Source organism: Lates calcarifer, linkage group LG3, assembly GCF_001640805.2.
Source record: "Lates calcarifer isolate ASB-BC8 linkage group LG3, TLL_Latcal_v3, whole genome shotgun sequence".
NCBI lineage: Eukaryota > Metazoa > Chordata > Actinopteri > Centropomidae > Lates > Lates calcarifer.
The window spans coordinates 16092856-16111638 of record NC_066835.1 but is presented as its reverse complement, the minus strand read 5'-3'; the positions used below and the strand labels follow the sequence as shown (position 1 = coordinate 16111638).

The 18783-nt window shown below is 40.7% G+C and overlaps 3 protein-coding genes across 3 annotated transcripts; 1 reads left to right on the top strand and 2 right to left on the bottom strand.

Moving 5' to 3' along the window:
• Positions 1-1848: 1848 nt before the first annotated feature.
• slc30a8 (solute carrier family 30 member 8) lies at positions 1849-9550 on the bottom strand. The gene is made up of 9 exons (XM_018702603.2): positions 8979-9550; positions 7873-8026; positions 7265-7411; positions 6051-6204; positions 5679-5851; positions 5354-5460; positions 4101-4206; positions 3405-3539; positions 1849-2719 (listed from the first exon to the last, which is right to left on the bottom strand). Exons 1-9 carry the CDS (start codon positions 9051-9053, stop codon positions 2574-2576), a joined length of 1197 nt encoding a protein of 398 aa, XP_018558119.1. The 5' UTR covers positions 9054-9550; the 3' UTR covers positions 1849-2573.
• A 2779-nt stretch (positions 9551-12329) lies between these two features.
• Positions 12330-17204, top strand: LOC108901195 (protein FAM167A). Its single transcript, XM_018702616.2, has 2 exons — positions 12330-12769; positions 15646-17204. The coding sequence occupies exons 1-2, from the start codon at positions 12572-12574 to the stop codon at positions 15928-15930; spliced, it is 483 nt and encodes a 160-aa protein (XP_018558132.1). The 5' UTR covers positions 12330-12571; the 3' UTR covers positions 15931-17204.
• On the bottom strand, positions 17204-18494 carry LOC127139810 (uncharacterized si:ch211-153f2.3). Its single transcript, XM_051067959.1, has 2 exons — positions 18024-18494; positions 17204-17771 (listed from the first exon to the last, which is right to left on the bottom strand). The coding sequence occupies exons 1-2, from the start codon at positions 18246-18248 to the stop codon at positions 17649-17651; spliced, it is 348 nt and encodes a 115-aa protein (XP_050923916.1). The 5' UTR covers positions 18249-18494; the 3' UTR covers positions 17204-17648.
• Between the last annotated feature and the right edge of the window lie 289 nt (positions 18495-18783).

Here is an 18783-nt window from a genome sequence, read left to right as displayed (position 1 = left end):
TTGGTGTGTGTAATTGGGACGAGGGAGTAGTGATGGTGAGTGGGTGGAGGCAGGTAGTGAGATGAATATGCTTCCCCTGCTCTGTTACAAAATTATACATTTGGCATTATAAGCAATATTTTTAAAAATAATTACCTCTATTCACACATTCAAGGAAGATGCAGACGGGGTGTGTGGATATGTGCAGATGTGTGTGTTTATCATGGGAGCAGGGATGAGAAGGCATCAGTCTAGAGGCCCTTTACCTCCTTGAGAGCCCCATCCATCATCACTGATCAAAGTGAACAGAGAAACAACAGAATGTATTGATCGCATCAAGGCAAGCTGATGGAAAATGCATTGATTTTAAATGGCTTGCTCATATTAGTGTAATTGAACCTGATTGAGACAAAACATTTCTTGTAAACATCAAAGAGCCTCATTCATCACAAGGCAGCGCAAACAGAAATCTTATCGCTTATGCGGTTATGCAGTCACAAATGTTACTGGAACTCAGCAGGATGACGATTTCAATTAAATATTGAACAAGCGGGCAGCTGAGTATCTCATTACCTGCAGTGTCTTATGCAGCGTACTGTATGTCATGTGCTGGTGCGTTTAATTGAAGCCCCTGGCATAAAAAAACATCAGGCAACACGGATTACCTTGAAACTGACAGCAGGTACTGCAAGTACTGCAGCATCTCATCAGAGCTGCAGGGGCTTGAACCTTGAACGTGAGAGAGTGAGACAGCGAGAGTGAGACTAATAATGGGGGGCGGCCGGGGAGGGGGGTGGTCACAGTCATTGGAGAAAGAGAAGCAGAAAGGGAAAACCATTAAACGGAGAGGGAGCAAAAAGTAACCAAAAAAGAACCTGAAGTGGAGACAGAAAGAACACCCCTTGTGAGGAAACACAAACCGTGTAATAACTATTAGCTGAGGGGGTATCAGGGCTAAAACGGATTATCTAGCCACCTAGTGCATTACTCATGCTTTAATTAAATATGCACTGATCTGGTCCCTCCAGGGCTAAGTTGAGAGAGACAGAGAGAGAGATGGGGGGGGGGGTTACATTGGTCTGCTCTGGAGGCAGCAGCATGTAAAGTCCATTCAACCACTTACAGCCAATTTCACATCAGAGAGTCTCTAGACCCAAGAATGAGATTAGTATAGCTGGAGGTATGGGTGTGCAGGAATTTAAGAAGTCTACCAGTCAGCACATACTATTATTATGTGACCTCTGAGTATTCATCACTGCAGCATCACTAGACCGCATATTTTTGTAATCTTTAAATACCTGTGTATACATACAGGACATTGTAGGGGTTTCAAACAGAAACTAAAATCTGTTCAATCAGAAAAATCTGCAATATGAATTAAATCTTGTTGAAAAATAAATAGCTAATATTGGTGATTATAGAAATCATCATGTGGTATGATTAAAGAAATGTGCCTTAATTGTAGATTTTTCAAAACAAAAGACTTCCAGTACAGTAAGAGGGCACCAGCCAGCTATGTGTCAGTTGTTATTAATGATGCCCTTGACCGTGCTACTGTGGCTCAGGACACCCATGGCCCTCGCTGTGGGGAAACCGCAAGGTAGGAGAAGGTCAAACTCAAACGAGCCGTAAACACTTCAGCGTCAGTAACATGTCAGTGGCCCCTGGTACTCACAAGGTCAAGGAGGTGGGAGGGCTGTTAATGGGGATCAACACGCCCCTGAAGACAATGGATCCATTTTTTACGCTTGTTGCCCAGCAACGGAGGAGCTGCGTGGGCAACAAGGGGTTAAATGGATACGGTGCTTTGTCACTGAGGATTTTATGACATTGTAAATCAGACAGAATATTTGAAAAAGGAATATTTTATTGAATAATTCACTTCAGTTTATACCTTACAACTGTGCAAAGGCGGTGGAAAGGTGTCTTCATCATGTATTTAAATATACCTGATGCTCTCCACATACAGTACTTCTCAGGTTGTTGGTCTGATAGTCCATGCATAGGAATATTCATTTATCTATATTTACATGTACCAGACTTTGTGCAAATGGGTGTACAGTAGGTTAATGCTCAAACAAACACAACGTTAGCACCGTCCTGGATTTGTCACATAAGGTCAGAAGGTAAACAAACACAGCAGTTAAGATGTATGTTTAGAATAATGAATAAAGGCATAAATTAGTCAACAAACTCGTTGATGTAAAGATTCAGAAAAGATGGACACTTATTTTTACAGTGTATAGTGATTTCTATTTTAACATGAATACACTTAAAAACTCATGAATACTTAAGTTTATAAACAAGTTAAAACTTCACACAGGAGCAGGATGGGGCTAAGAGCTATTGTCCTAAAATCATTTACGTCCTGAGCTGGGCTTGCCTTTCATTAAGACACATGCTCATTGTGATTTCAGTATCGGCATTTCTTTGGGATTGTCAACACTTAAGGCACAGTCATGTGACTTTGGCGTTAATGTCACAGTAAAACATAAGACCCCGGGGTGCATGGGGCAGTGCAGAACAACTAAATATTGTTACAGCAGCCAAATCACCTTATTCGGCTGCACTCAGAGGACAACTGAGGCAGGTTCCTACATCTTGGGGTCCTCGCACAGGGTACATCCGGGCCTCAGGTCGGCCTGTCTCTCCATTTGAATCGTAACAGAGTGGAAGTTATAGGAGGAAAAACAAGCCTGTGTCATTTCTCTTAGGACAGTCTGAGCATCCACTGACTCATCTGTGGAGAACAGAGGGAGACAGAGGACATGTCTGAACGTCGTGTACAGTGATCACTCAGTCTATTAAACTCATAACCAGAATATAAACATTTAAGTAACAGGTTATAAAACATTATGATACAGTTGTAAGCAAACGTAAAGACATTTTCAGGTGTATTTGTCAACAACTGTACCATATTTCTACAACTGTGTTTTACCATGTTGTGAGTTACAGTCGCCAAGGTATAAGCCATATATTTAATGTTTAGATACTGCTTAGAAATGCTAGACAAGGGGATTTAAAATAAAGTGTTAATGTATATTTATCTGTCTCAGCACTTCAAGTTTCTGTAAAAAAAAAGATGGGGAGACAAATCCACACTAGCAGCTCCGCAAGAAAGATAATGGCTACTATGGTGAAAGGTGATAAAAAAATCGAATTTGCCTGAGGATGATGCCATAGGCTGTGTTACCAAAATACCAGATAACTTTGATCTGAATTATCTCACTCCCAAATCATTGCCTATTTATTTACACATCCAGCAGACACAGAGCAACATTAAGTTTAATTTCTTATGGTCACAATCAACTCCTGAGAAAAATATTTGAGTTAGTTAACATTAGCTGGATATTCCAGTTTCTGCCATCTGGTAAACACACAAAGCCGTAAGTATAATTCAAAAGATGAAGGACATGTCTTCTCACCTATGGCCACGTGTGCAGACAATACAGCCTGGTTCATGGTGAGGGCCCAGATGTGAAGGTTGTGGACCGCTGTGACCCCCTTCACTGCCAGCAGACCCTCCCGCACCTCACTGTACCTCACCCCTGCTGGAGTGCCTGAGTCATACATGGAAAAGACAGAGAGACCAACAGTTAAGTATAGTCAGAAGAAGACAGAGATCTCCTCTTCTTGTGCTGACATAAGGTGGGTTTCCATCCACCTGCTTTTATGCACATTTTTATTTTTGTATTAAAAAATCTGAGTGGAAAAAATGACATTTGGAAAAATCTCAAAATATGCCAAAAAATGTTTTTACACTTGGTTGTGGTGGGTGATAACAGTAAAACACAACAGATTTTAATAAATCATGATGCACACGAAGCATGTGACTTAACATCCACTGAGGAGACAGAAACATCAGATGTGTGAGGAGCAATGAGGATTTTCCTCCTATTAATACATGAAACAACCATAAATGACATATTTCCATCAAACTTTGCTTTTCACCATTTTGGGTTTGCTGCACACTACATCATCTTGTTGCACCCTCTTCTGCTGATGTGGTCTGATGGCACAGACTGGAGAATTTCCAGACTCCTATTATTCACATGAAATATTCACATAATGGTCGTGGACATTCTCAGCTCATTGAAAACTTTCAGGAATAACAAACTCACCCTCCATCAGGACAATAAGGATGTCTCTCATAATGGTGAAGGTGGTGCATAGGACTAATATGGAGAACAGGAAGGTGCAGATGGGGTCAGCAATCTTATATTCTGGCTGAAAGAGAAAAACATGATGCAGAAAATGAGGGTTAAGTATTATCAGACATGCTTATCATCTGCGTAAAAATAACGTAATTGCTTTTGGTCTTGATAATGGAGACTGTGCAGTTTATTAAGTTGATGTTAGATGGATAGAGCTCAGTATTATTATCAGTAATGGTTACTCAGAAGAAAGAGACTACAATAACTGAATAATATTAAGGAACACAGGACTGTGGCAGTGAATTCAGTATTTCTTCTGTGCTGTAAGAGGGGCTCATAATTTTGGAGAAATTACTGCTGTGGGAGAGGATCTGCAGCAAACTGAAATCACTAAGCAGCGTGCAGAACAGACACTGGGCAACAACAACAACAACAAAAAAACAGCACCTGGACAGTAAATACGGCACCATCTTTCCTGCTGCAAACAGCCACAGCCTTGTGCTGTTCGACGTTCCTCAGGGGTGAGTGTTGGCAGCTAAAAATACTTCAGGAATTAATAAATGAGAGCTACTGTACTAGGCGCAGCTCTCCCACTAACAGTTGCTAGGTTTAAAAAAACAGCAACAATAATCAACATTGATTAATAGAAAGATAGTGTGTTATTCCTCCTCTAGTTTTTCCCTTTTTAATTAGAATTATTATGTCATAAAAAAGAATATTATATTTATCACATAAACTGGCTTTATTACAGTTTTAATCTCTTTATAATATATTAAATTGAATGATTAAATTGGAAAGTTAGTGATTAATTTGGCTATTTTTCACTTAGATAGGGCAGGACAATTTGCGAACACGGACTAATGCAAAAAAAGGTATATTTTCTGCATTATTTATAATTTAAATGGAAAGAAAATTGCTATATTAAAGCAGCCGAGAACAGTAAGAAACTAGATTTGTTTTTCAGTTGATTGATTTGATTATCTTGCCCCCACTATGCCCTAGGTAAACAATAATGTATACTGCTTGTTTTCAAGTATATACATGAGTACTGAGCATGCAAGCCATTTCCAAAAATCATCTTTTTAATTTTTTTTCAACAATAGAAAATTCCAATGCTGACCGATATAGTGACACATTATAAACGCATATTTTCTCTTCCTCATCTCCCCTTTCTTAGACTTTCCACCCTGCGTGTGCACACACACACAGAGACTCCCTACCTTGAAGAAGATAATGATGGCGCTGACGAGCACGCTGAGGCTCTGGAGAAGATCGCCCACCACGTGGACAAAGGCCGCTCGCACACTGGCATTGGCCTGCATGAGCCCTCCGTCCTGACAGAAAAAAAAAACAGGGCAGTGAAGCTAATTATACACTGGATTATGATTCATTATATATTCCATTATAATGTCATTATAATGGATTGTAATGACCCCTCAGTGCGGTCTTAGTGCAGAATAGTGTCCATGGGGGATTGAGCAGTTCATCATTTCTTGGCCAACTATGAAGAAACCAAGTAAAGTGACAAAATAATGACTTTTATACTACAAACATACCGTTGGTCTGCCCCTTTTTGCTCCACGTCGACATGGTCATCATGGTTTGAGATCTGATCGTAACCTTTGCTTTTCTTGTTGCCGTGGCTGTGGCCATGACCGTGTGAGCTGAGCCCGCCATGACTGTGACCGTGGCCAGACTGGTGAAGGGTGAGGGCCATGCTGTTGAGAGAGGAAACAAAATATTCAGCTCTGACTGAAGAGACGTTTCGACAGCACACTACAACATCTTGAAGAGACTGAGAGGCTGGATTCACTCTTCCTCTCTATATTGGCTTTAATTGACTCATAACTATTCAAAGACGCACTGCGCACTGATAAAAGCTGCAGAAAATGAGAACTGGGTGCACATCTTACTCACATGATATTGGCCAGCACGGCACAGCCAGAGGTAATGAGCATGATAGTGCCCTCAATGGTGTAGTCATCGCTGATGAGGCGCTCCACGGCCAGGTAAACCAACACTCCTGTTACCAGCCAGATGGTGAAAACTGACAGCAGCGCGCCCAAGATCTCTGCATGGGTGAGGAGACGAGGAGAGAAATAAATCAGGAGGAAATGAGGGCGGTCAAACACCGACTAGAAGCTGATCCATGTAACAGGACTTAACAACAATAAATAACCCAGAGAAGCAACTGAAATATGATTTAAATTCAGTGCACAATGTAGCATGACACACACACACCAAATACAAGTGCAGAGGTAGGATAATTATTGGCTCAACACTGATTATCTAACATTTCCCAGATGTTCTGGTAAACTTGAGGCAGATTGGGCATCTTTATTCTGTTCAGAAAACAGTTAAATTAGCACTGAAGGTCTGGAGTCTCCTCTGAATGCTCTGCAGGCAAATTACAGTGTAGAGGACCCATCAGGATCAGCAGCCACACAACCCATGACTTCCAGTGGTTTTGTAGCCAAATAAGGATAACTTTGAAATGAAAACTTAACTTTCCCATTTGTTGACCTTGTATAAAAATAGGTCTTTAAAATGTCCTCTTTGGTCTGAATGAAGATGAGCATTCAATTAACAATCTCTTTAAAGCTCATTCAATAACAACCTTCACTGCTGAATTTAGAAAAAGAGGTAGATAGAGAAAGTAAACACATGATTCAACATTTTGGAGAACTATGAAATAGTCAGCACAGGACAATCATCTGTGATTTTAGAACAAATTAACAAAAACGAGATAGCACATTTTAATAAGTGAGCTTTAGAGATGTTGGTGGGTGGATTTTGTTACCTTTGGACAGAGCTAGGCTAGCTATTTCCCTCTGTTTCCAGTCTTTATGCTAAGCTAACTGGCAGCTGGCTGAAGTCTTACATTTATCAGACAGACATGAGAGTGGTATCATTCTTCTTATCTCTCAGAATTTCCCCAAAAATGCAAAATATTCCTTTAATGTATTATCAGAAAAAAGACAAAATACTAAACCACAGAACAGTAGAACAATCGGTACTTAGCGACAACCTCATAAGATATAACTGGAGAGTTAAGTGTCACAGGACAATTGTTTAAAGTGCAGCTTTAAAATCTGACAGCAGCCGCAACCTAAATATTGTTGATGCTGTACCTGCACGGTGCCAGCCATAGCTGAGCTTGTGTGTGGCAGGTCTGGAGGAGAGCCAGAGGGATAACAGGCTGATGACAAAGCTGGTGAAGTCCACCAGCAGGTGGGCAGCGTCTGTCATCACCGCAAGACTGCCTGCAAAATACCCACCTGCAGAAACACAAAGAGAGAGACAGAGAGGGACAGAGAGAGACAGAGACGATGCTGTTATTAAAATATTACTTCATGAGTACCGAGATGCTAAATTTACACTTGGGTGGAGATTAATAGGACAAAAATGTCAGTTAGTGATGAACCACAAGAAGGCTGGAGAGTTCTGGTGAGTGAGCAGAGGCAAGAGAGAGGAAGTGGAGGGTAAAGGGAAGAGGAGGTGAAAGGAGATGAAAAGAGAGGAAAGGTCAGGAGTGGGAGATAAAGTAACAAAGAGATGAAAGATGTGAGACAGATATGGACGTATCAATACCAGATGAGCTAATCATCAGGTGTTAAAGCCTGAGTGGGGTCAGTGATCTCAAAATGTTCTGAGTGTGAAAATATGAAAAAGAAAATAAGAACCAGAGAGAGAGAGAGAGCAATCAAGGACTGAAGATGAAAGACGCAGAGCGACTCACCGAGGATTTCACCGATCATGAAAACCAGGCAGACGACAGACACCACGTACAGCCTCTTCCTGGCAACTTTCTTCTCTCGTTCGCGGTCCTCCTGAGCGTGGCTGTTGTCATGGCAATGTCTGATGCCACCGGTACTGTCTCTGTGTGATGTCTCCTGGTTTTGAGTGCTGGATGAACATTGAAATCAAAAACAAAGTCAAGTGAAGTGACAGATGAACAGCATATAGTCGACCTGATTTCTTCCAGAACGGACTCTATAGAGACAGAAATGATTTAACCATTATACATCCCAACAATGTTCAATTAACAGCGATATAAAACAGAGAGAAGCGGCACATAAGAGAAGGCAGAACCAGCTACTGCCTGACATGTTGTCGTTTGATAAATGAGGTTACTGATTGTCAGATTTGTTGGTGATAAATAAATATCTGTCCAGGTAAAGTCATGTTAACCCAAATGTCTGCAGCCTTTTTACACTACAGCTCTTTTTGTTTACAATGTCAGTCTGCCTGCTTCCACAAACAGTAGAAATAAGTCTGTTTAGTTGTTTGAAAGTCAGTGAGAATGGTCAGCTGTCTGTTCACCAACCAGCTTCAACAGGATACAAGTCTTTGCACAAATATTTGCACAGAGGTTAAGTTTTTCTCCAAAGGAACATACCCTGGTAGGATGTAAAGCAAATGTCACCAAATACCAACGAGTCACTGAACACAACACACAGCGCTGGTTGTTTTGTTTGTTCTAGAGACGTCAGTCAGGTCACAGTGTTTTCCTCCTGTGCACACCTCCCATCACAGATGACCGGATACTGAGCTCTTATGATCTGGGTGAACCGCACGTTTGCGCACTGCTAATCTGAGCAGACCCCAGACCAGCCCCGTGTGGAAAATCCAGCAGCTCACAAACAAGGGGACCGTGAGCAAAAGACGCTGACCCCCTTCAGCAAAAAACCACCACAACTGAGATATGATTACTACTCTTTGACAAACTTTATCTGTGATTGTGTCTCGAAATAAATCAGAGTCATTTGACATAATTATAATAAATTCAACATTTCCTTTGTAAACACACAGTTCACGTGTTCCTCAGGCGATATCAAAGTTTACCTTCCCTACAGTGGTGTAAACGTTCTTCACATCTGTCACCAGGGGAAGTCTCTCTGGGTCCTTGTTATTGGACATTACTGATGTTCTGGAGATTATCAGATGAAAAGAAATTCCTCAAAGCCGAAAAAATCCCAGGCTAAAACAAAAGCGTGCTTAAAAAAAAAAAAAAAAAAAAAAAAAAAAGAGCAAACCTGTTTTAAAAAGTAACTTTGAGAAAGTTGTAAATCTGGCTGTGGTCCTCTGAAGGCCTCGTTGTCTCCGCTTGGAAGTTGCTCCAACAGCCGCTGAGGATCCTCTCAGACCAACCAGGGTGCAAACAGCTAAATATCTGGTGCAGCCTTGCGACTGAAGACCATTCGCACCGTGTGCAAATGAGAGGCCGCCTGCAGCGCCTCAGAGCTGAGTGATGAGAGAGAGGCTGCCCACAGGGAGCCACAGTAAAGATGCGCTGGTGCAACTTTTAACAGACTAAAGCTACAGGGTCAGAGAAACACCTGTCAGGACCGTAAACACGCAGGTGGTTTCATGTTGGACGAAACGTGGCCACGTAAGTTCATTTTTACCTTTGCTGACTGAGTGTGTATCAACATCGACGGGCGGGGAATTTAGTTGTAGCCACATAAACTACTTAACTCATTCAGGACCCGCCCATCTCCTTTGACCAGCCGGCACTCGGTGGTTACACAATCAAACACGGTGCCGTGCGCTCCTTCCGCCGTGTATCATCACATGGTCGTTCATGTCTGAACCCATCCAGGCTCAGGTCAAACTTATCTTTTAGTTTAAAATGGTTGTTCTCAGTGGTGGAAAGAAACTAAGTACATTTACTCAAGTACTGTACAGACATGAGGTACTTGTACTTTATTTGGACATTTACATTTTATGCTTCCACTCTATATTTCAGGTGGATTTTACTCTTTGTTCCACTGCATTTATTTTCCAGCTTTATTTACAAGTTACTTTCAAGATTGAGATTTTACACAACCGATGATATAACAAGCTTTTCAACTACAACACGTTGCTGAAAGATTAAACCAGTGTTTTACAAACTGTTTGGCTTCTGATGTCTGACAAAAAGCAGTTTGTAGTCAGAGTCACATCGCAGATGTCTGAGAGTTAACAGCTTCACCAAATAGTGATTTTTCTCTCCAAACTTTTCACACAGCTCCATTTCAATAAAAGCTCATATGATCAAAAATCTCATAAAATATCAAAGATTATTGAAAAAATCCAAAAACTGAAAACAGATTTGTGAATCAGAGCTTTGTTTTTTCTTCTTTCCTCTCCCATTAATCATCTCACAACCCCTCAGATTTCTAAAAGTGTATGTAGAGCAGTTTACACTAGCTTCAACTCCAGCAGCTACAACAGTAACATGCTGTTCATACACTGATGCTTTAATATTAATCATCCAATGATGTTATGTATAATAATATATTATATCAGATGTCAGATAGACCAAACCAGTGATTTTATTTCAATAACTGAACTACAGTTTGCTGCTAATACTCATGTACTTTTATTAAAGTAGGATTTTTCATGCAGGACTTTTACTTGTAATGGAGTATTTTTACATTGCTGTATGATGCTGTATGTACTTCTTCCACCACTGATTGTTTAATGTTATCAACTAAACTGAAAGTCATCATGAATTCATAAGTTGATCACAGTGACCAGGAATAACAGCTTACTTGGGCACGTACAGTGAAATGTTTTGCATTTCAGCTCCTCAGCCTAAGAAATAAAAATAGTCTCACATCAGAGACTTACAGTTACTTTCCAGAACATGTGCCCAGCAGGCTGAAATTAATTAGGTTTTAGGGAAATCCACTAAAAGAATGAATGGTCCTTGTACAGTCTGATAATCTCTGCAGCTCTTGAGTTCATGTTGTGAACATTTGTTTCCCAAATTTACCACAAGGTGGCAACAATGAACCATCCACAATGTGTGTTTCCAGTCCTACTCACCAGTCACTCGGTGTGAGGGTGGGGGGGGGTGAAAATAGATGTCCCTGGAAAAAAGAAAATATCACCATGCCAATAGAAGTCAGTGTTGGAAGAAGATTCACTTGTTTTACTTAAGAAAAAGAAGCAATACCACAGTGTAGAAATACTCTATTAAAAGTAAAAGTCATGCATTCAGATTTTTACATAAGTAAAAGTTTTGCCATCAAATATATATAAAGTACCAAAAGTAAAAGTCGTCATCATGGAGAATTAATGTCAGAACAATGTAAACTAGATCATCGATGCATTAATGTACACATCACTTTAATATTACAGCTGGTAGAGGTGGAACTAACCCCCTTCCCACCCCCAGGGATGAATAAAGTCTTATCTTGTGCTATAATATAACACGTCGTCATTTACTTGTCAAGTATATTTTGTGTTTTTAATCTGAATCTGCAAAGTAACAAGTGAAAAGGTTATCAAATCAGTGTCGAGGAGGAATGTGGAATGGAGTAGAAATGTAAAGTAGCATAAAATAGAAAAACACAAGTAAAGTACAAGTACTTCTGTGCTTAAGTACAGTGCTTGAGTAAATGTACTTTCCAGTTACTTTCCGGTGATAGATATGAATAGAGATTTATAGAAGGTGAAAATACTAAAATAGTGTTCAATCATTCAGATCCACTCATTCACAAAGTGACCTGTGACGTTACAGCTCACACCACTGACATCACTGCTCTTCAGTCTGTTTGACAGCAGCATTATGTGCACCAGACAATCACACGCTGAGACTTTTTTATTCCCTTTGAGAGTAGTGACGTGACTCTAAAAATAGCTTTCAGCGAGTCAGGTCTATTTTGGTCGACACCGTCTGTGGAGTCCAGAGAGTGAGCCTGTGTTTGGTTTGCCCAAAGTGTTGTGTGTGTGAATAGATGGAGTGGTGGGGTTGCCAGGGGCGGCGGAGTGAGGGGAAAATGGCACGAGAAGGGTTAGTTACACATGGCTGTTCGCACTGTTCTTAAGCTCCTGACCATTCACCAGGTCCATGAGAGCTCTACTTAAACTACAGCACTGTGTTTGCGTGTTTGTGTATCTTTGAGTGTGTACATATGCACGCATACGCTGTCCTCCCTGCATCCTCTTTCAACAGACCAAACAACGGGCCAGATCCATTGCAAACCCCAGTACTTTTTAAAAAGATACACAACTGCTGTTGCTGTGGCAACGCCCGCCTCCTCCCTGTATGTGTGTGTGTGTCGGTGCGTCTAATAAAAGGCCCCAAAAAGTGGTAAACAACTCCAGGTCAGGTATCTGGACAATGCACTGACGTCAAACGTGCTTGGTCACATTCACACTCAACTAACGCCAGCTCACTTTGCCAGGGAGCTTAGGGGGAAATGTTTGAGACACAGACAGCAAGAAAAGGGAGAGTAGAAGTGGGGGAGGGAGGGGTGAGACAGGAGTGTGTATGAAAGAAGAGAAAAGGGAGAGTGAGACCCTCATAAGTCTTCAGAAGTGCAAGGGATCTCATAACAGAAAAGATCAGACGAGGCTGTGTCTGCACCACAGCTGAGAGGACGCGACACAGCAGAGGGTCTAGAAGAAACCCCCGTTAGAAAAACTGAGGATAGAACTAACCTAATATGATGGATGTGGTCCTAACCAGACTGCGGGACTTCTCCTGCAAGACCTCCACCTTTGATGACCGTGAACCAGCCGGACGGAGTCCATGCAGGGACCCTTGGACGAGGACGGATCCCCTCAGAGAGGAGTGCACAGCTGGAGGAGAAAGAAACAAAGTGGACATTGAGAGTTCACTGGCCTGGCTGCGAAGAGAACTGGTAAGACTGGGACTAGAGGTCTTACCCTGTCCTTTATAAATTGTGTCTGAGTGATGGAAAGTACTGTTTTGAGATACATGTAGTATTTATTTAGTATTCATGCTACTTTGTATTTCTATATCACTCCATTACAGAGGCAAATATTGTACTTTTTACAGCTGTAGTTATAAGTTACTTTGATTTTACATTTTACAAAACATATGATTAAATGATCAAATATGATGTATTATTATAGAGTAAAGACCATGCATGCCCACGCAGGTGTTTTTTAGATGATTAGATCCACTCATGTTGGAGTTACGCTGCAGTCAGCATGTTCCAATAAATATAATAATAATAGTTGTTGAACATACAAGCCCCGGAAGTCCTGAAAATATGTTATTTATTATTTGATTGCATATAAAAACATACAAATTTGTCATTTAACATTCTTAAAGGGCCATTTTGCATTTAGATTACTTTTTATATTTCATACTGTGAGACTATATGACTTTAAAAAAAATCATCTATAAATAAAAAGTTGAATTCACAAGTCAATAATCACATCCCTGCTGGACTCAATACATTTTGATGCTACAGCCTCAAAGTAATTTTAGCAAGTTAGCAAACTTTAGCTTCTCATTGTTTTTCTTCATAAAGAGTTTGTTGACTGACTTTTATTTGTACTAGAGTATTTTAACATTGTGATAGAGGTACTTTTACATAAGCAAAAGATCTGAATACTTTTTCTGCCTCTGCTGTTTTGAATATGTTGTGAAGATTAAACTTGTAAGTTTCAGTGTCGAATTGAATCTTTCAACCAAAGTGAATTAATACGGTTAATTAAACATGTTAAACAAGGATGATCTGATTTTATACTTTCATTCAAAACTGATATTTGAGGTTTGTTACACTGCTGCTAGAGTTTCCAGTGGTGCTATTGTAAATTGAAAATATTAAAATTACTCCACAGCTTAACAATAACAATACACTTGAACTATAAAGCTCTCTGTGTGGTCCACCGACAACTGTAAGATTCCAGTGAGTATAAAAGCATTTTATTGTCCCTCACACCAAAGGTCAAGACATTTGTCACCTCAACAAAATAACCTCCTGGGTCACTCTGAATGTTTTTGTGTGGGAGGCCCAAGTTATTGGCTTTTTGTTCCGAAGATGCATGTAGGTCATGTTGTTACAATGTCAACCCCTTTTAAACCATCCTCCCCAAGTCAAAGAGGCTGTGTGTGTGTCCCTGAGCATGTGTGTGTATGTCTTTTTGCACCTCTGTGAGGCTCATTGTCACTGACTAATATATCACTTGCCATTAGGCGCATTCACCCAGACGGCTCGTCATGGTAACAGAGTGTCCTGAGCACACAAGGGAAGGAGAAACCACGTGTCTGAGCAGGAGCTGGACAAAACACTAAAACCAGACGCCTCCTGATTGGTTTAAGTCGTCTGTAGAGCAGAAATGGATGAACCTGAATTCTACTCATCTTAAAGGACAAGTAGAATTCAGTGTATTTCAATACAGACCTCCTGTCAGTTATTGTAAGCAACCGCTTCAGATTGGAGAAATTTTGAATTCAGGGTTCGTCACTGTGCTTAAACAAACTCCTCTTAAACTTTTAAAATTCAGAATAAAAGTCAGGGTCCATTATACTGGCTGCTCTCAAGTTTTTGAAGTAGACACCAAAGTGGTCATTTTAACTCCTTCTTCTCATCCACGTTGGCTTAAATGTTGAGTTTCAAGGTGAATGTTTTTGACCTTGGAAACGGCAGTCGACAGAATAACCTCACCTCAAGGTTTATTTAGTAGCTGTCCTCGGGGCTTTTGATCATATTACATGATCTTCATCATCAAATAGAGAAATACGAATGTTTAAATTTCCACTTTTTTATGAAGCTTAAATTACTAAATTCTACTTATTTATTTTATCCTGAATCAATTTGTGATTAAAAAAACAATAATAATCTCATGTATAAATTTTGTCAAAATATTCTGTCCTTCCAATAAAAACACAAATCATTAACAAACTTTAGAAACAAACTGTATCGCAGTGATGAATATTAATTATCCAGTGTGAAAGTAAGTAAATCTTATTTTTCAAAGTCATCAACATTTCCACTTCACACTGACCAATAGTGAGCTGAAGTTTGTGTCATCTATTGTCATCACCACCTCAAATCAAATCTCAGGGTACTCGTTCCATGTGTTCCTATAGAAAAAGATAACAGGAAATTCTTTAAGAGCAAGCAGGACGGCTGCTGTTTTGTTATCCACACAAAGCCTCTTGATTTAGCCTAGAGTTTGCACATGCAGATTACACATCATTTGAAAAGGGCTGGTATTTGGCATGAGGAGCTGGAGCCCCCGCAGCATGAACAGACGTCACCAACTCCCTCAAAGGAAAAGTTCATGTTTCTTCTCTCATTCCTCCAAGTGTTGACAAAAGGTGGTAAAAACCAGTATCTTTCAGTCGGAGCCCAGTCTCAGCCTGGTGCTGTAATTAACAGAGAAAAGAAATGCAGATGGGACCAGAGGGTTTTTTGTCCGGGACATTCCTCACTCCTTAGGACAAACTTGGATTCTGAAGTTGGTGGAATTCTGAATATCTTATTTTACAATGCCGGCAATTAGACAGCCCCCCATAAGAAAGGGAAGAAAGAGGACAGCAGAAAGAGCATTTGCATTTGAAAGAAGGCATATCTCTAATGAAATGGCTGTGGTTTCACACTGAGCATGAACCTGTTCATCTTAAAAAGGCAAGAAACTCAAGCTCAGTCTCTGATTTCTTTCCTTCGTTATATGATATCTGGTCCTCTCTCTATCCATGAGTGAATATATCCTGAACATATCAGAATAAAAACTAGACTCTTATGTTCTCTGTGTGCAGATGGAAATGCGTTCCCAGGACCAAGCTCTGATCCGGCAGCTGATGGAGCTACACTCCGGCATCCAGGAGCTCAAGCAGGAGTTGTCCGAGGAGGAGCAGGAGGAGGAAACAGACGAGGAGGAGGAGGAGGAGGGAAGCTGCTGGGACTCTGAGAGTGAACAAGGAAGCGGTAGCGTCTACTCAGGGGAGGCGGGCTTTTCTATTTCCTTCCTGAAGATGCCTCTGCCCCTTTACTCAGGGGTTTTATCGAAGAGAACGCTAAGCAGGAGAAGCTCTGTGCCTTGAAAATTCAACTCTGGTCACCTCACTCATATCCTCTAACACAGTAAACAAAGACACGGTGGAGCATGATGAATAAATCTGCAGTTTCCCACCATTTTTTTTTTTTTACCAGTGGTGTCATGTCATGGCCTCACTATGTTGATGTGATTTCATTCTAATGCCTTCATTAGCTTACACTATATTCCTTGTCATTTTTGTAACAAAAATATCACATTGTTATTTACATAGAAATACACTTAATCACCCTTTGCTGAGAGTTAGCTGTCGGCTAGCTTTGTTTTGCATAAAGACTGGAAACAGAGGGAAACAGCTAGCTTAACTCTGTCCAAAGGTTAAAAAAGTATGTTTTTGCTTTGCAGTTTTTGTACGGATTAAATAAATGAAATATAATGTGTTAAATAGTGAGGTTTAGTATTGTCTGTAGGTGGATTGTGTTGCCTTTGTGCAGAGCCAGGCTAGCTGTTTCCAAATTATTAGTCTTTATGCTAAGCTAAGCTAACTGACAGATGGCTGCCATGCTTGACAGAAAGTGAGAGAGAGAAAGGAATCCTTCCATCATCTAACTCTCAGCAAGAAAGAAAGCAGAAAGCTTTTCCAAAATGTCCTATTCCCTTAAGTTAGTATTCGTGTTAAACATTGACCCAAAGGCATTGTTGTCGTCTTCGTGTAGTATTGTGTATCTGAAAGTGAGAGAAAGTTTTCTTCTCTATGTAGACAAATAATAATTCTTAGCAGCTTTGAAGACCGTTCAGACTGCCTGCTGAGTTGATTTTTCAAACACTGTTTATATGTTAAAGTCTGAATTCTCTTGTTTTTAATGTAAAACTTTGAAATATGTGAACCTCTTACTGAGCACCGCAGCTCTGTGTGCATGTGCTGGAGGCTCACTGACCTTTCACGACGGTAACTGTGCGCAGAATGGATTCAATGCCACAGCAGGACAGCGTGGAGTTCATTGCATCTTTATTATGCACATGCAGTGATAAAACATTCTGCTGACAGTGAGACATTGTTAGTGAGATCTTGTAGTTTTAAATGTCTGAGGAAAAGATTATTAGAGTTAAGTAAGAACAATGAACCAACCTGTAAATCCATGTTTAAAATGGTAACTGTGGTTAAATTGCTGATATATAGAAATAATCTGTGAACTGTATAAGATAGAATTGTTTGGGATTGAGATGTGGATGTATTTATTAACCATACCTGAACTTTTAGCAGTGTTTCAAACAGGTGCTGTACTGCAACAGTATGCCAAAACAATAAAGACATGAAAATATTGATGTTGCACTCTTTATTTTTGTCAAATTACAAACATGTCAACATAAAAGTGGTTCTTGATTTTATCTTTACATTCACAACGTCTTGTTTCCAGATAGAACAAAGAAACAAAACATGCACAAGCAAATAACTCAGCAAAAGTGCAAAAAAAAAAAAGAAAATCTAAATTGAACATGCCAGCATCACAAGCACATTTTATCCCTCTTATTCCTCTACCCAGGTTACTTTACATGCAGCTGGTTTCTATTTTGTACCATGACATATTTTATTACAATAATCCATTATCACAACACATTTGATCTTTTCCATTTGAACTTCTGAGATTTCAGAGCTGTTTCTTTGTCCAGCATGGGTTCCAGTAAGAGCTTTTTTTTTCTACCTGCTCTTCCTCTGGTCACTCTTAGGTCATCCCCAGAGAAAGGGCTCTCTGCCGGGGAGGCTGTTTACTGCTGATCCTCCCCCTCTACTTCCACACCTCCAAAACTCTCCCTCCTCAGTCTTTGGATCTCTGTGTTAAGCCCCAGCAGCGTCTGAGCCAGCTGGAGGTCCTGTGAGCGCATTTCCAGCTGCAGGACAACAATGAAAGAGCTGAATCAGCATGTCAGCAGTTAAAATGTATACACTCAGATGCAGATGCAGACGATGATAGATGAGACAGTTACTAGTTATTTCTTGCCTGTTTTCTCTACATTAATGCCCTGCCATTAACAATGGAGAAATCAGGAACATTTCTGGACACTACAGCTAATAACAACTGTTGCAAACTACAGAGAAAAAGCACAAAACGTCAAATCTGTAAGTCACAAATCACATCTTACCAGTTCAGACCTCAGCCAGGTTATTGCTCCATCTATCTGCGCCCTCCTCAGCTCCTCATTGGCTTGGTAACTCCTGCCAATGCTAACCAGTCTGACAGTGGATCCAGAGTCTTGAGGATCTTCTTTGGACTCTCCTGTCGCTCTGAAGGCGTGAATCAGTTTGTTTTTAATGTTCTCCAGAACCATGGTGGACAAAGTGTCCTCACTGTGACTGTCCCGGTCCATGCTGTGAGAGTGTGCGGACAGGCAGTCACGTGTTGCTTCCCAGCACTTTTAGGGATTTTCTTTGTTTCCGTTTCCTCCTTTTCTTACTAGATTTCAAACTTAGGAGTCCGCTCTAAACTGGTCTTCCTCCGTCCCCTGTGTGAACAGGACTCCACAGCACAAGTTTCTGTGCCTCTGCTCAGCAGCTGCAATCATCCCTTTGCCTGCCTGGAGTTGAACTGGCTTGTTTTGTCATTGTTACTATGGAGAAACAGTCCTCCGCCTGCATGCCCCCCCTCCCCTCTCTTCCACCTCCACCCTCCTCCTTTTCCGTAACACTAATAAGAATGGTGGAAGATCTTGGACAAAGACTATTGTTGCCACCTAAAAGAACTGAAAAGACCCCCCCAACCACTGCCACCACACTCCCCCTCCTTTTCCCCCCACTTTCTCTCTTTCTTTTTCTCAGTCAATCCCGCCCCCATACAATTCCAGTGTGAGAAATGTGTTGTGAGTGAGCTCTCATTTGGACAAAGTACCCATGTGTAAACCTGAG

Bases quoted from the DNA above. Each gene is read 5' to 3' on its own strand.
- LOC127139810 (XM_051067959.1), bottom strand. From the start codon at position 18,248: ATGGACCGGGACAGTCACAGTGAGGACACTTTGTCCACCATGGTTCTG. The intron at 17,772-18,023 runs GTAAGATGTGAT...GTTGTCCTGCAG, and splicing joins CCTGGCTGAGGTCTGAACTG to CTGGAAATGCGCTCACAGGA.
- slc30a8 (XM_018702603.2), bottom strand. From the start codon at position 9,053: ATGTCCAATAACAAGGACCCAGAGAGACTTCCCCTGGTGACAGATGTG. The intron at 3,540-4,100 runs GTGAGTTTGTTA...TGTATGACTCAG, and splicing joins CCTTATTGTCCTGATGGAGG to GCACTCCAGCAGGGGTGAGG. The intron at 2,720-3,404 runs GTGAGAAGACAT...TGTTCTCCACAG, and splicing joins GTCTGCACACGTGGCCATAG to ATGAGTCAGTGGATGCTCAG.
- LOC108901195 (XM_018702616.2), top strand. From the start codon at position 12,572: ATGATGGATGTGGTCCTAACCAGACTGCGGGACTTCTCCTGCAAGACC. The intron at 12,770-15,645 runs GTAAGACTGGGA...CTCTGTGTGCAG, and splicing joins CCTGGCTGCGAAGAGAACTG to ATGGAAATGCGTTCCCAGGA.